The following is an 11,435-nucleotide window of genomic DNA, read 5'->3' on the forward strand; positions in this document are numbered from 1 at the left end:
AAATATCAGACAAAGATTTTTAAAAATAAAACAAATGGTGATTTTATTTATTGAGGAAAAGTGAAGCTATCGCTTGGTCTATTTTATGCTTTGTACTGTGAGTAAACATTTTAGGGTCCAACAAACTTAAAGGTAAGATTCGCTGCCGCTCTAGTGAAGTGAAAAAAAAAAGTACAGCAATTACTAATGCCCTCGCATGTGGGAAAGGTGAGACCCAGTCACCAATGAGCTTTCAGCCGTTTATTGAACAAGACAAACAGTCAAACACAAAAATGAGAATATTACTCGCGTCACTGGCTGCTGGAGCCTGTCCCAGCTGTCTTCGGGCGAGATCGCTGGATTCACCCTGAACTGGTTGCCAGCCAATCGCAGGGCACATAGAAACAAACAACCATTCGCACTCACATTCACACCTACGGGCAATTTAGAGTCTTCAATCAACATACCACGCATGTGTTTGGGATGTGGGAGGAAACCGGAGTGCCCGGAGAAAACGGGGAGAACTCATGCAAACTCCACACAGGCGGGGTCGCAATGTATGTTATATAAATTTTTACTCATACATGTATTGAGAAAATGTATTTTCCCTCGGCAGGTCCTGGTGTCCGGACCGCACCTTGGCTCAGGCCAGGAAGTACGTGGGAGACTCCTTGGGCGTCAAGTTCGCCGAGCCCGTCCTACTGAACCTGTTGGGCACGTGGGAGGAGAGCGACATCCGCACGCCGCTCATCTGCTTCCTCTCCATGGGCTCGGATCCCACCAACCAAATAGAAGCCCTCGCCAAGAAGCTCAATATTGGTGAGTCGGCTGAACCCCCACCAATTTTTCTCTTTCTTTGCACCGTTCTTCCCCGTGTCACTGTCTTGTCGTGTCTCCCAGGATGTAAGTCGATCTCCATGGGGCAAGGGCAAGAGGTGCACGCAAGGAAGCTTGTCAGTACCTCAATGGTGGAGGTATGTAGTCTGCGCTGCTTTGCTTTGCTTTGCTGAAAATAATGACACTTTGGACCAACTTCAACAAAATCATTTGTTTCAGCTGAATTTATTACTTTGTTTCAATTGATAGCTATGATGATTTAGTTCAAATCGTGTTTTATTTGATCCCAATAGAAAGTACTACTACTTTTGCCTCAGTAAAAAAAAATTACACAAAGTAAAAAAATAATCTATTATGAAAACTAGTTCTTTTTCACTTCTAATGTCCTTTCTTCTTTTTCCCATTCATTGATTCCTTTCTATCCGTCTGACCTACTTTCTTGTCCTTTTTCTTTATTTCTTCCTTTCTTTTCTTCCTTCCTTCTCGAGTCAGGATTCAATCCCAGAATTTTGAAACAGGCGTGTTTCCTCCCTGTTTCCTCTGCATTCCATCGCTGATTCCATTCTAATTTTTTTTTTCCATTCCTGACCTACCTTATTGCCCTTTTCTTAATCCTTCCTTCCTCATTTCGAGTGCTTTCTTCAAGCTGTATAGCAAGCTGTATGTAACCCTACATTGATGCTCGCAGGGAGGTTGGGTGCTCCTGCAGAACTGTCACTTGGGCCTGGAGTTCATGGACGAATTGTTGGAGACCGTCACAGTCACAGAGACCGTCCATAAAACCTTCAGGGTGTGGGTCACCACTGAACCACACGACCTCTTCTCTATCACACTCCTACAGGTGCCCATTTTATTTGAAATACCTCCCATTCCCCTCCTTGATTTCAAACTGCATAATTTTGTATTTAGGTTTGAGATAAATAACATGAAATCATTATTGGTTTGTTTTTTGGGGTTGTTTCACTACAAAAAAAAATATTATTAATTTTTTGCATAACATACCGTAGTTCTGTTTTTTTATGGTTATCTCATTTCATTTCATTTTTTCAATTTTATCTGACACATCCAAAATAATTTGTTATTTTTAGGTTCTTCCTTTCCAAAATGTATTCGATACAGTGAGATGTTTCAGTTGTTATTCTGGGGCTTCTTTTTTTTTTTTTTTTTTTTTGCTAGTTAGGAACAAACTCAAACAAAATGATTCACTCATTCACTTCAATGATCACTGATTCTCTCCAAATGTTAAAAAATATTGGTGTTTGTCAGTTGGGTCTTTCCAAATTTTGTGATCTAAAACACAATGAATATTATTTGGTTGCTCCTCTCCAAATGATGTGCACTCTAAATTTAAATGTATATACAGTATATACTGCATACTGTAAAAGTATTAACCTTTTGTCAAAAATATGGAGCTTGAGGGTAACTTCTTATCATTCTATTACAATTGCAGTCTCTTGGTGTAATTTAATGCTCTGTACAAATTGACCCAATTGAAAATCTGTTTCTTTCCATCTAGAATTAAAATAATAATAATAATAATATAAACAAAAAAAATAACATTCCTTGCTTTTGTCATGTAGAATTTCTTGTTTGCAAAGGTTTGACTAGAAAGATAACTCTTGGTCTTACACTAATTAAGAAACATCACAACACTACCCTTACTTGGTAATCTGTGTCCTTCTAGACGGCTATCAAGTTTACCAACGACCCGCCGCAGGGACTTCGCGCCAGCTTGAAGCGAACCTTCGTGAGCATCTCGCAAAACCAGCTGGAAGTCAGCAACCTGCCGACATGGAAGCCGCTGCTGTACGGCGTGGCCTTTTTGCACTCTGCCGTACAGGTACCACACTCGGTTATGCGCAAAGAGGGAAGGAAACTTTATTTAACCAACCAATGGATTTTAGAACTTCTAAAGCAGTGGTTCTCAAACTTTTTTTACACCAAGTACTACCTAAAAATAGTTGTCTCCCCAAGTACTACCAGTACACATTTCATAAAAGCATTTGATTAAATAAACACTATGTTGCCCTGCGATTGGCTGGCGACCGGTTCAGGGTGTACCCCGCCTTCCACCCGAAGATAGCTGGGATAGGCTACAGCAGCCCACGACCCTAGTGAGGATGAGAGGTAAAGAAAATGGAACAACAAAAACTTTGAATGGAACAACAAAAACTTTGAACAACAAAATAGCAGCCAAATTAATTGTCTGGAGAGAAAATAATACACAGTGACATAGGACGCCGGAAATGAATTTGTACGTCACCGCATACGTCACCTGAGAACAGGGCCCTATTAACTTAAAAGTACAGTATATTAATACAATAAATATTTATAATATAAAATAAGGTAACCTTTATTAGTCCCACAGTGGGGAAATTTGCATTGTTTCAGCAGCAATAGTGGATAGAGGAAATTACATAGACATTTGTACAAGAAGTACGGTACATTGCACAAAATAGAAACCTCAACTATTGTTCGTGCATAAACTATGCAATCCAGTCTATCAGCAATGTTATTTGTTTTTGTAAAATAAAGTGCTGAGTTCAAATTTTGACTCTTGAGATCTGATTAATCTGATTGAATAGACTTGCTTTTTTTACTACGGTTGAAAAATTGTTGACATGTTGAGTTCATGGTCACAGGAACGGCGTAAATTTGGCCCGCTGGGATGGAACATTCCGTATGAGTTCAACTCTGCGGACTTCACAGCCAGCGTGGAGTTTGTGGAAAGACACCTGGATGACTGCGGGCCCAGAAAGGTGAACACAGACACACACACACACACACACACACATGGGAATATGCCACACTTATCGGTACCTTCTTTTTTTGCCCCAACATCTGCCCTCACTAAGGATGTCTCCTGGGTGACTCTGCGCTACATGCTAGCTGAAGTGCAGTACGGAGGCAGGGTCACTGATGACTATGACAAGCGGCTGCTCAAATGTTTTGCTCGGGTAAGGACCCCTTTTACCTTTGACCATGTCTGTACATACGAGTGGTTGGCATAGTAATCGATGAGTCCATTAGTTGAACGTCACCGAGGCAAAATGGAATGCAACGACTGCAAGGACTCGACTCCTAAAACCCCATTCGCTATTAGTATTGACAGTAACGAACTATGACTACCGAATCACAATCGAATCGATACTCCTGGTACTATTCCGAAATACTATTTTGATTATTTGAAAATTATCGATTGAACTGTACATTTGTATTTAATTTACATTCATTTATAATATACAATTTTAAAGTGTATATATATTTTTTAATGGTATTTATTAGAGTTGTCCGATTATAATTACTCTACCATGTTGTTATTGTATTTAATTTTTGTATTTCTTTATTCATCAGAATGTTCCTATTTTTTTATTTGGATTTCTTCCAATTGATTGTTTTTCAAGTTGCATTGATTAGACTTTTTTATTTTTTGCAAATTTCTTCCTATTTTATTTTTAATTGCATTTTTGTGTATTTATTTATTACAAATTTGACCAAGTTCCTTGTTTTTGGTATTTGTTCTTCCAATGTTGCTTGCCTATTACAGGTATGGTTCAGTAAAAAAATGTTGGACCCATCCTTCTGCTTCTACACCGAGTACCAAATCCCCATATGTAAAACCATCGAGGAGTATGTGGACTACATTCAGGGCTTGCCTGCTGTGGACTCCACGCAAGCACTCGGGCTGCACCCCAACGCTGACATCGTGTGAGTTAACTTTTTCTCAAATGAAATAAAATACAATACAAAGCACCCATCCATCATACATCCATCCATCCATCTTCTTCTGCTTATCTGGGGTGAGGTCGCGGGCGCAGCAGCGACAATATAATACAGTAATAACAATAACAGTTTGAATCTAACATAAAAATAAATACAATTTAAATAAATAAATACAATTATTGTTAAAAGTAAATACAAGTTTAAATAAAAAATACAATACAATTCAAAATAAAACACTGATCTGTTCTGGTTTTTTTTTTCTATCAGCTACCAGAGAAATACCTCGGCTGAAGTGCTCGACACCATCACCAACATCCAGCCCAAGGAGAGCGGCGGTGGGTCGGGGGCCACCCGAGAGAGCATCGTGTACGCCATGGCTGAGGACATGCTGGAGAAGCTGCCGCGTGACTACATACCTCACGAGGTGGGGATTGGTTTCCTGGGAAACATTAGCACTGGAGCGGATGTCGTCGTTCAACTGTGGGTCTTTGCCGGCGTCAGGTCAGAGCCAATCTGAAGAAGATGGGGCCTCTTAACCCCATGAACATCTTCTTGCGCCAGGAGGTGGACCGCATGCAGAGGATCATCTCTGTGGTGCGCAGCACTCTGCTGGATCTCAAGCTGGCCATCGAGGGCACTATCATCATGAGCGAGGTTGGGCCACAACGTGTTCCATTTGCATTGCTAGCTTATCTGTACTGCAGATGGTGGTGTCCTTTGCAATTCATGGCAAATGAAAGTGCAATTTGAAGAAACAAGGCAGACTGGGCAGAACTAATATGTGGCGTAGCTCTGCCGAACATAAACATGGACAAACACAAAATAGTGTGGAGGGACCACAATGAGAGGCTGTTTATGTGCCTCGGTAGGTGCTGCTGGTTCACAGTCCACACTTTGCCGAACCCTGGTCTTCTGGAAGGTTACAGTAATCGTCATCTTAGATTCTGTGCTTTTGGTCAATGGCAAGTTGTCATTGAAAGACATTTTCCATAAACTGTCCAATTAAAGTCTTTAATAAATGCAGATTAAGCAACAGCGCACTGTTTCTTCGAATAGTACATTCAACATATCCGCCACTGTCTTTTCCTCACAGACCCTGCGTGACGCCCTGGACAACATCTTTGACGCCCGTGTGCCCAACCTGTGGCGGAAGCTCTCGTGGGAGTCTACCACAATCGGGTTCTGGTTCACTGAGCTCCTGGACAGGAACAGACAGTTTTACAGCTGGGTGTTTTCACGGCGGCCAAAAACCTTTTGGATGACCGGTTTCTTCAACCCACAGGGCGAGTATTTTAACTACTGGTGTAGATTACACATCAGGATTTATTAAATAGCCTGAATCATGAAATTATTTTTACATTTCATGTAAAAATCACAATATCAGGGCAAATGTGTACATTTGTCTTTGACTTTAAAATAATATTTTTCTTGTTTTTTGGGTAAATTAAAATAAAGAGACAAACTTTGGCGATTCAGTAAAAATACAGACAGAATAATCAGCAACCACATCAACACTATGCATCTAGCATGTACACCACAGGTGTCGTTTTATGTGGCTCGCGAAACAAAATCATGTGCATCTACTTTGTGTTTCCTGCTTAAATACCAAAATTGAAAATTCTCTTCACTTTTAAAAATATTGACATATTGTAAGCATTTTGTTTGTTACCGATCGTCTTTTTAAAATAAATAAATTAATTAAATTAATACTGATAGTCGAACAAACGGTTTTTACTGGCTCCTGATTTCAAAAATAGTTATCCATCATTTTGTGTATATGTAATAATATGAGGCGATCATACATTCATATGGTTTCACAGCCATAGCGGCCCTCCAAGAGAACGTGGCCTGTGACAAAAATGAGTTTGACACTCGTGATGTACACAATCATGAACGAATGTTACATAGGTGACTGTATTTTATGTTTGAATTATTTAACTCAACAAACCACCTTCACATGACGCTCATCAATAGCTAGCATAGTAGCCTAAATAACGCGCTTGCACATCACACGAGGTTAGCGCAGTAGCATTTTACACAAACTGAATAAGTCATTAAAGACACCTTTTGGCATTAACAAACATTAATAAATGTTAGGTAATTGGCATATTGTAACGGCAACGTAGACTACACAGGCAATTAGTAGCTGCATCAGGAGAGCGAAAACAAATTTTCATTTTGACTTTTCCATCACACAAGGTGCACAGAAGGACCGTCAACAAAACAGGACATCTCAAATGTAGACAAAAAAAAAACAGTTAATTAATTTTACCTAACAACAACACAACATGCCGCCAAAATAATACTTTCATTGCTTTGTCCTGAACACAAAAACAGCAAAAAGGTGAGTTCCTCAGCAAATAATGGAGAATGGGTTCCAAAAAACAAACGCAAAAAAAGTGTGAATTCTTAACCGTGAATATGCAGGGGTTCACTGTATACACAAATGTACAAAGTACAGAGTGTCATTAGCTATATAAAGTCTGCAATAGCATGGTAGCCTTATACTAATTAATTTAATTTAATGACGCAAAAGATACAGAACGACGGAGCGTTAAGTTTTTTCTTCTTCCATGTCGCTGATGCTTCACAAGATTGACTTTCTGACAAATGGATACAAATTCTTGTTCGCCGATGTCACTGTGCGGTGCAGGTTTCCTCACTGCCATGAGGCAAGAGGTAACCAGGGCAAACAAAGGCTGGGCTCTGGACTCGGTCACCCTGAATAACAAAGTCCTGAAGAAGACCAAGGAGGAGATCAAGGCCGATCCAGACGTAAGGCACACCGACACAACCACATGATGATCAACTGGGATTTGAAAGGGGTGCAAAATGTCCACTAAATTTCAGGAAAATTTCCCCAAAAATCCAAATTGGAAACTTCTCATCGGAATTGAGACTAATTTCATGGAAAAGTATCATATTCAAGTATTAAGACAAGAAAATCCATAGAGGGGACATTCAGGTATTACAGCAGCACAAAGGCCAAAAAAAGTGTTTAAAAGATGAGACTAAGCATATGTACTAAGAAACATTTATATGCACAAACGTTTTTGACGGAGGAAGTATGATTTATTTATTTATTTTAAACAAAATTTGGGGGCGGGGGGCACAGATAAATACACCAGCAGCATAAATGTAAACATTTTGGGCTCTATTTTTTGTGAGTGGGATAACTCTAGCGCTGTACCTGGCGTAACTCTGCAAGGAGACGGATTAGACCCGGTGTTGGCAATTTCGTGGACCGGCGTACATTTAAAAGTGGGACTTCAACCCTGTCCAATCGGAGCGGCCCATCTCGTTCCCTTTAAATGCGGCGCAAATAGTCTGGCACGGAGACATTTCCATATGCGGAAGAGGAGGCAGCAATCCGTGCCTGACTGGAGCATTAAATGTTTGCGGGTAATCTGATTAAATACAGAATGAGCTGGTGAAAACCGCTGGCCAATTAAATAGGTCCGCGGACCCCATGCAGCCAAATCCCCTTCAACGATCGTTTGTGTGCCTATACAGCTCCGGCTTAACTGTGACAGTGGTGCCTTCAGATACGAATGACACAATTTACAAGTATTTTTTTAGATACGAGCCATCGTTCAGCCGATGTTTTGCTTTGTCTTGTGAGCGAAGATTTGAGATACAAGCGCTAGATGGTGGCAGTGAAGTCATCTCACTTCACAATGAGCAACAGTATAACAGATAAAACAATTCTTCCAAAAAGAGGTTCCAAGCTAATTATTGCCACATCTCACTGAAGTTTACTGTAAAACTAAAGTAAAACAAAGAGAATTACACGTTCTGTATTTAAAACAACTGCATAGCTTTGCTTTAAATTAGTCTGCTTAGCTTAATGCTAACAAACAATGCAAAACACCATGGATAGGCTAACGAATAGCAAAAACACAAACAGTGGAACAACACATGTAGACAGATAATATGACAATACTCAGGCTGATATTCTTTATCCCCTGCGAAGAATGACACATTTGTCTACGGCTTACTGAGGAGGTTTAACCGTCTCCATATACAGTATATCCACCCATCTATCCATTTGCTAAACTGCTTAACCTGTTGAGGGTTGCAGAAGCTGCAGCCTATCCCGGCTGACTACAGGCGATCGCGGTTCCCTTTATATCCGTATGTCTGTATTATACCGCCCTCAGGTTTCCAAGGTGCACACACCAGAAAGAGCAGTACAATGTCCATTGAATTGAAGCAAAAAAAATGTGTCAGAAACATAATTCTTTACATTCTAATGAATCATGTCATTACTGTATATTTGTATGCAGTTCAATATTATAGTCTGTAAAGTACAATATTATAGCCTATATTCCCATAAATTTCCATTAATTCCCATGGAAAGTTTCCATTCCCGGAATTTTGCAACCAACACATTTGCTCGTGTAGTCCATGAAATGACCACGCTGTGGTGCTGTTTTCTGTTTTTTATTCATTTAATTTTGTATTATTATTATTATTTTATTATTTTTTCCTGCCCACACTCAACGCCATGGCCTTTGCTCAACAGGAAGGGGTGTACGTTCACGGCCTGTTCCTGGAGGGCGCCGACTGGGACAAGAAGCACTCGGTCCTCTGCGAGTCGGCGCCCAAAGTGCTCTTTACGCCCTTGCCCGTCATCCACATGTTCGCCATCAACTCCACCGCCCCCCCTGACCCCAAGTACTATGTGTGCCCCATTTATAAGAAACCCAAGCGCACTGACCTTAATTACATCACTGCCGTGGTGCTCGGCACCACTCACCCACCCGACCACTGGATCATGCGGGGCGTCGCCCTCCTCTGTGACATCAAATGAGTACATAGACATCAGCGTTCATTGTCTCACACTTTGTTGTCAGCTTCTTTTATGAAATATAATTCATGTTCAGCCGACGTCTTTTGGGTTGCAAGAACACAGCTCACGCTTCTTTTTGGATGTGTTTGTCACAGCACTTGACATCTCAAAATAGTCCCGAAATGAAATCTTCTTTTTCGGGTTTAATAAACAATTGAACAACATTTTAGGGTCATCCTTAAATTTCACCCGAAAGTCCAATATCCTGAACTTGTTGTGAGTACTATATATCAAAAATAAAATAATACATACTCAAAAAATAATAATTTTTAATTATATGCATATAATCACTGTCGAAAAATCTCCTGATTTGTGAATTATATACGTACAAAAACGGGACTGCATTTCGGATAGAAATGAGTTGTAAAATTGCAAAATTGAGTGTCATCAAAAGCATGTATTGCCACAATTTGAAAAGTTCTATTAAAAAAATTTTCTTTTTGTGTTTTGTATTTTTAAAAAAATACACAATTTGGGAATACATGCATATCGTGACTGTACCCCACACCACCCCAAAAATTATGTATCTCCAAACAGTGTATTTGTATATTTAAAAAATAATAATTATCTGTTTTGGGTTTAATGATTACAAAATCACAACATTTCAAGTCACCAAAAACATGTATCTCCACAATTTGAAAAGTTCTATTTAAAATAACAACAGCAACACATTTAAATGTTATTTTTTGTGTTTTGAATTTAATAAATCTATATACAAAATTTGGGAATACATGTATACCATGACTGTCCCCCCCAAATATTTATATATATCCAAATAGTGTATTTATATCCCCCCAGTCTTTTGGATTTATTGATTGCAAAAAAATCACAAAATTTTGAGTCAACAAAAGCATATATCGCCACTATTTTTTAAATTATTATTATTTAGAAACAACAACAACAAACACTTTTTAAAAACTATCATTTTGTTTCAGATGAAAATGAAACAAAATTGCTCACAAAATTTTGGGATATGTGCATATAGTGACTGCCCCCCATTTGGTTGCTAGTTGTAGTATGCGATGGTACTGAGAGCTGTTTTTATTTTGGTTATTGTGCCATAATATAGTCCTTTCAGCCACAAGAGGGTTTTTTTTTTTTTTTTTTTTTTTTTTTTTGCATACCTGTAGGTGTTTTGTCACTTGTTGTGATTCCCAGTAAAGTATCAACCACCGTTTTTGTCTTCTGTTAATTTCTTTCTTGGCCTTTCAAATGGACAGCAGAAATGCTATTGGCGCCAGCCATCAAACACTCCCTGCCCTCCCGAGTGATTCCCAATTATGTCAACCGGTGTCCCCTTTGAGTAGTGCTCTGCATCAAACCTCATTAATTCCGCTCCTTTCCCTTATTATTTCCACCGCGGACCCCGTCTGCTCGTGGGCCTGTTAACTGGAGCCCCGGCTCACGCTCGGCCAAGCAAATAACATCATCGTGCGCGTCATTAATGCCCACCGAAGTGGCCCCCGTTGCTAAATTAAGGTGCGTTCATGGCGCTTTCACTAATTTTAGACCAATCTCGACTCCCTTTCTAATCCTCATTCTTTCCTTCTAATAGCGGAATCCTGTGGCTGCAATGTTGATGCTCAAATAGGAAACTTCTTGCCTGCCCCAAAAGTCTTAAAAAGTATGTTAACATTTGGATATTATTTATTCATTTTATTTTGAAAAAAATAAATGTTTCACCTGACAAGTGGTACATGCATTTTTGTTCAGATTTTTTTAAGGAGCTACACTACATGTTAGTTATGTTTTTTTTAAATCCATATATGTATATTAGTTTTCTGATAAGAAAAACAAGTGTTTTATCTTTGGGTTTCTAATAAGAAAAAAGAAATCCTGAAAAATGCCCCTCCCCCCCCAAAAAAAAGCATGTATCGCCAAATTTGGTGATAATTTAGTGTTTCAGAAAAAAATGGTTTTGAAAAACTTAAGTTTACTTTTGTGTTGTGATTTGGAGGTACATGTACATCATTAGCCTAGTAGCATAATTGCCTTATTCACATTTAACTGTCGCAATATAAAAAAAATAAAAAATACCAATTTG

At 39.2% G+C, this 11,435-nt stretch overlaps 1 protein-coding gene across 3 annotated transcripts in view; it reads left to right on the top strand.

The window, feature by feature from the left end:
* Positions 1-10,474, top strand: part of LOC133411277 (dynein axonemal heavy chain 8-like) — a 59,122-nt gene extending 48,648 nt beyond the window's left edge. For all 3 annotated transcript variants that reach the window (XM_061693430.1, XM_061693429.1, XM_061693431.1), the window contains 12 exons: positions 596-798; positions 880-953; positions 1,505-1,657; positions 2,501-2,656; positions 3,459-3,575; positions 3,672-3,773; positions 4,364-4,524; positions 4,807-4,963; positions 5,041-5,193; positions 5,633-5,822; positions 7,193-7,314; positions 9,065-10,474. In XM_061693430.1, coding sequence (XP_061549414.1) covers positions 596-798; positions 880-953; positions 1,505-1,657; positions 2,501-2,656; positions 3,459-3,575; positions 3,672-3,773; positions 4,364-4,524; positions 4,807-4,963; positions 5,041-5,193; positions 5,633-5,822; positions 7,193-7,314; positions 9,065-9,352 — 1,876 coding nt within the window. In that variant the 3' untranslated portion in view covers positions 9,353-10,474. The remainder of the gene's footprint in view (positions 1-595; positions 799-879; positions 954-1,504; positions 1,658-2,500; positions 2,657-3,458; positions 3,576-3,671; positions 3,774-4,363; positions 4,525-4,806; positions 4,964-5,040; positions 5,194-5,632; positions 5,823-7,192; positions 7,315-9,064) is intronic.
* The last annotated feature ends 961 nt before the right edge of the window (positions 10,475-11,435 follow it).

This window comes from Phycodurus eques, chromosome 13 (assembly GCF_024500275.1).
Source record: "Phycodurus eques isolate BA_2022a chromosome 13, UOR_Pequ_1.1, whole genome shotgun sequence".
NCBI lineage: Eukaryota > Metazoa > Chordata > Actinopteri > Syngnathiformes > Syngnathidae > Phycodurus > Phycodurus eques.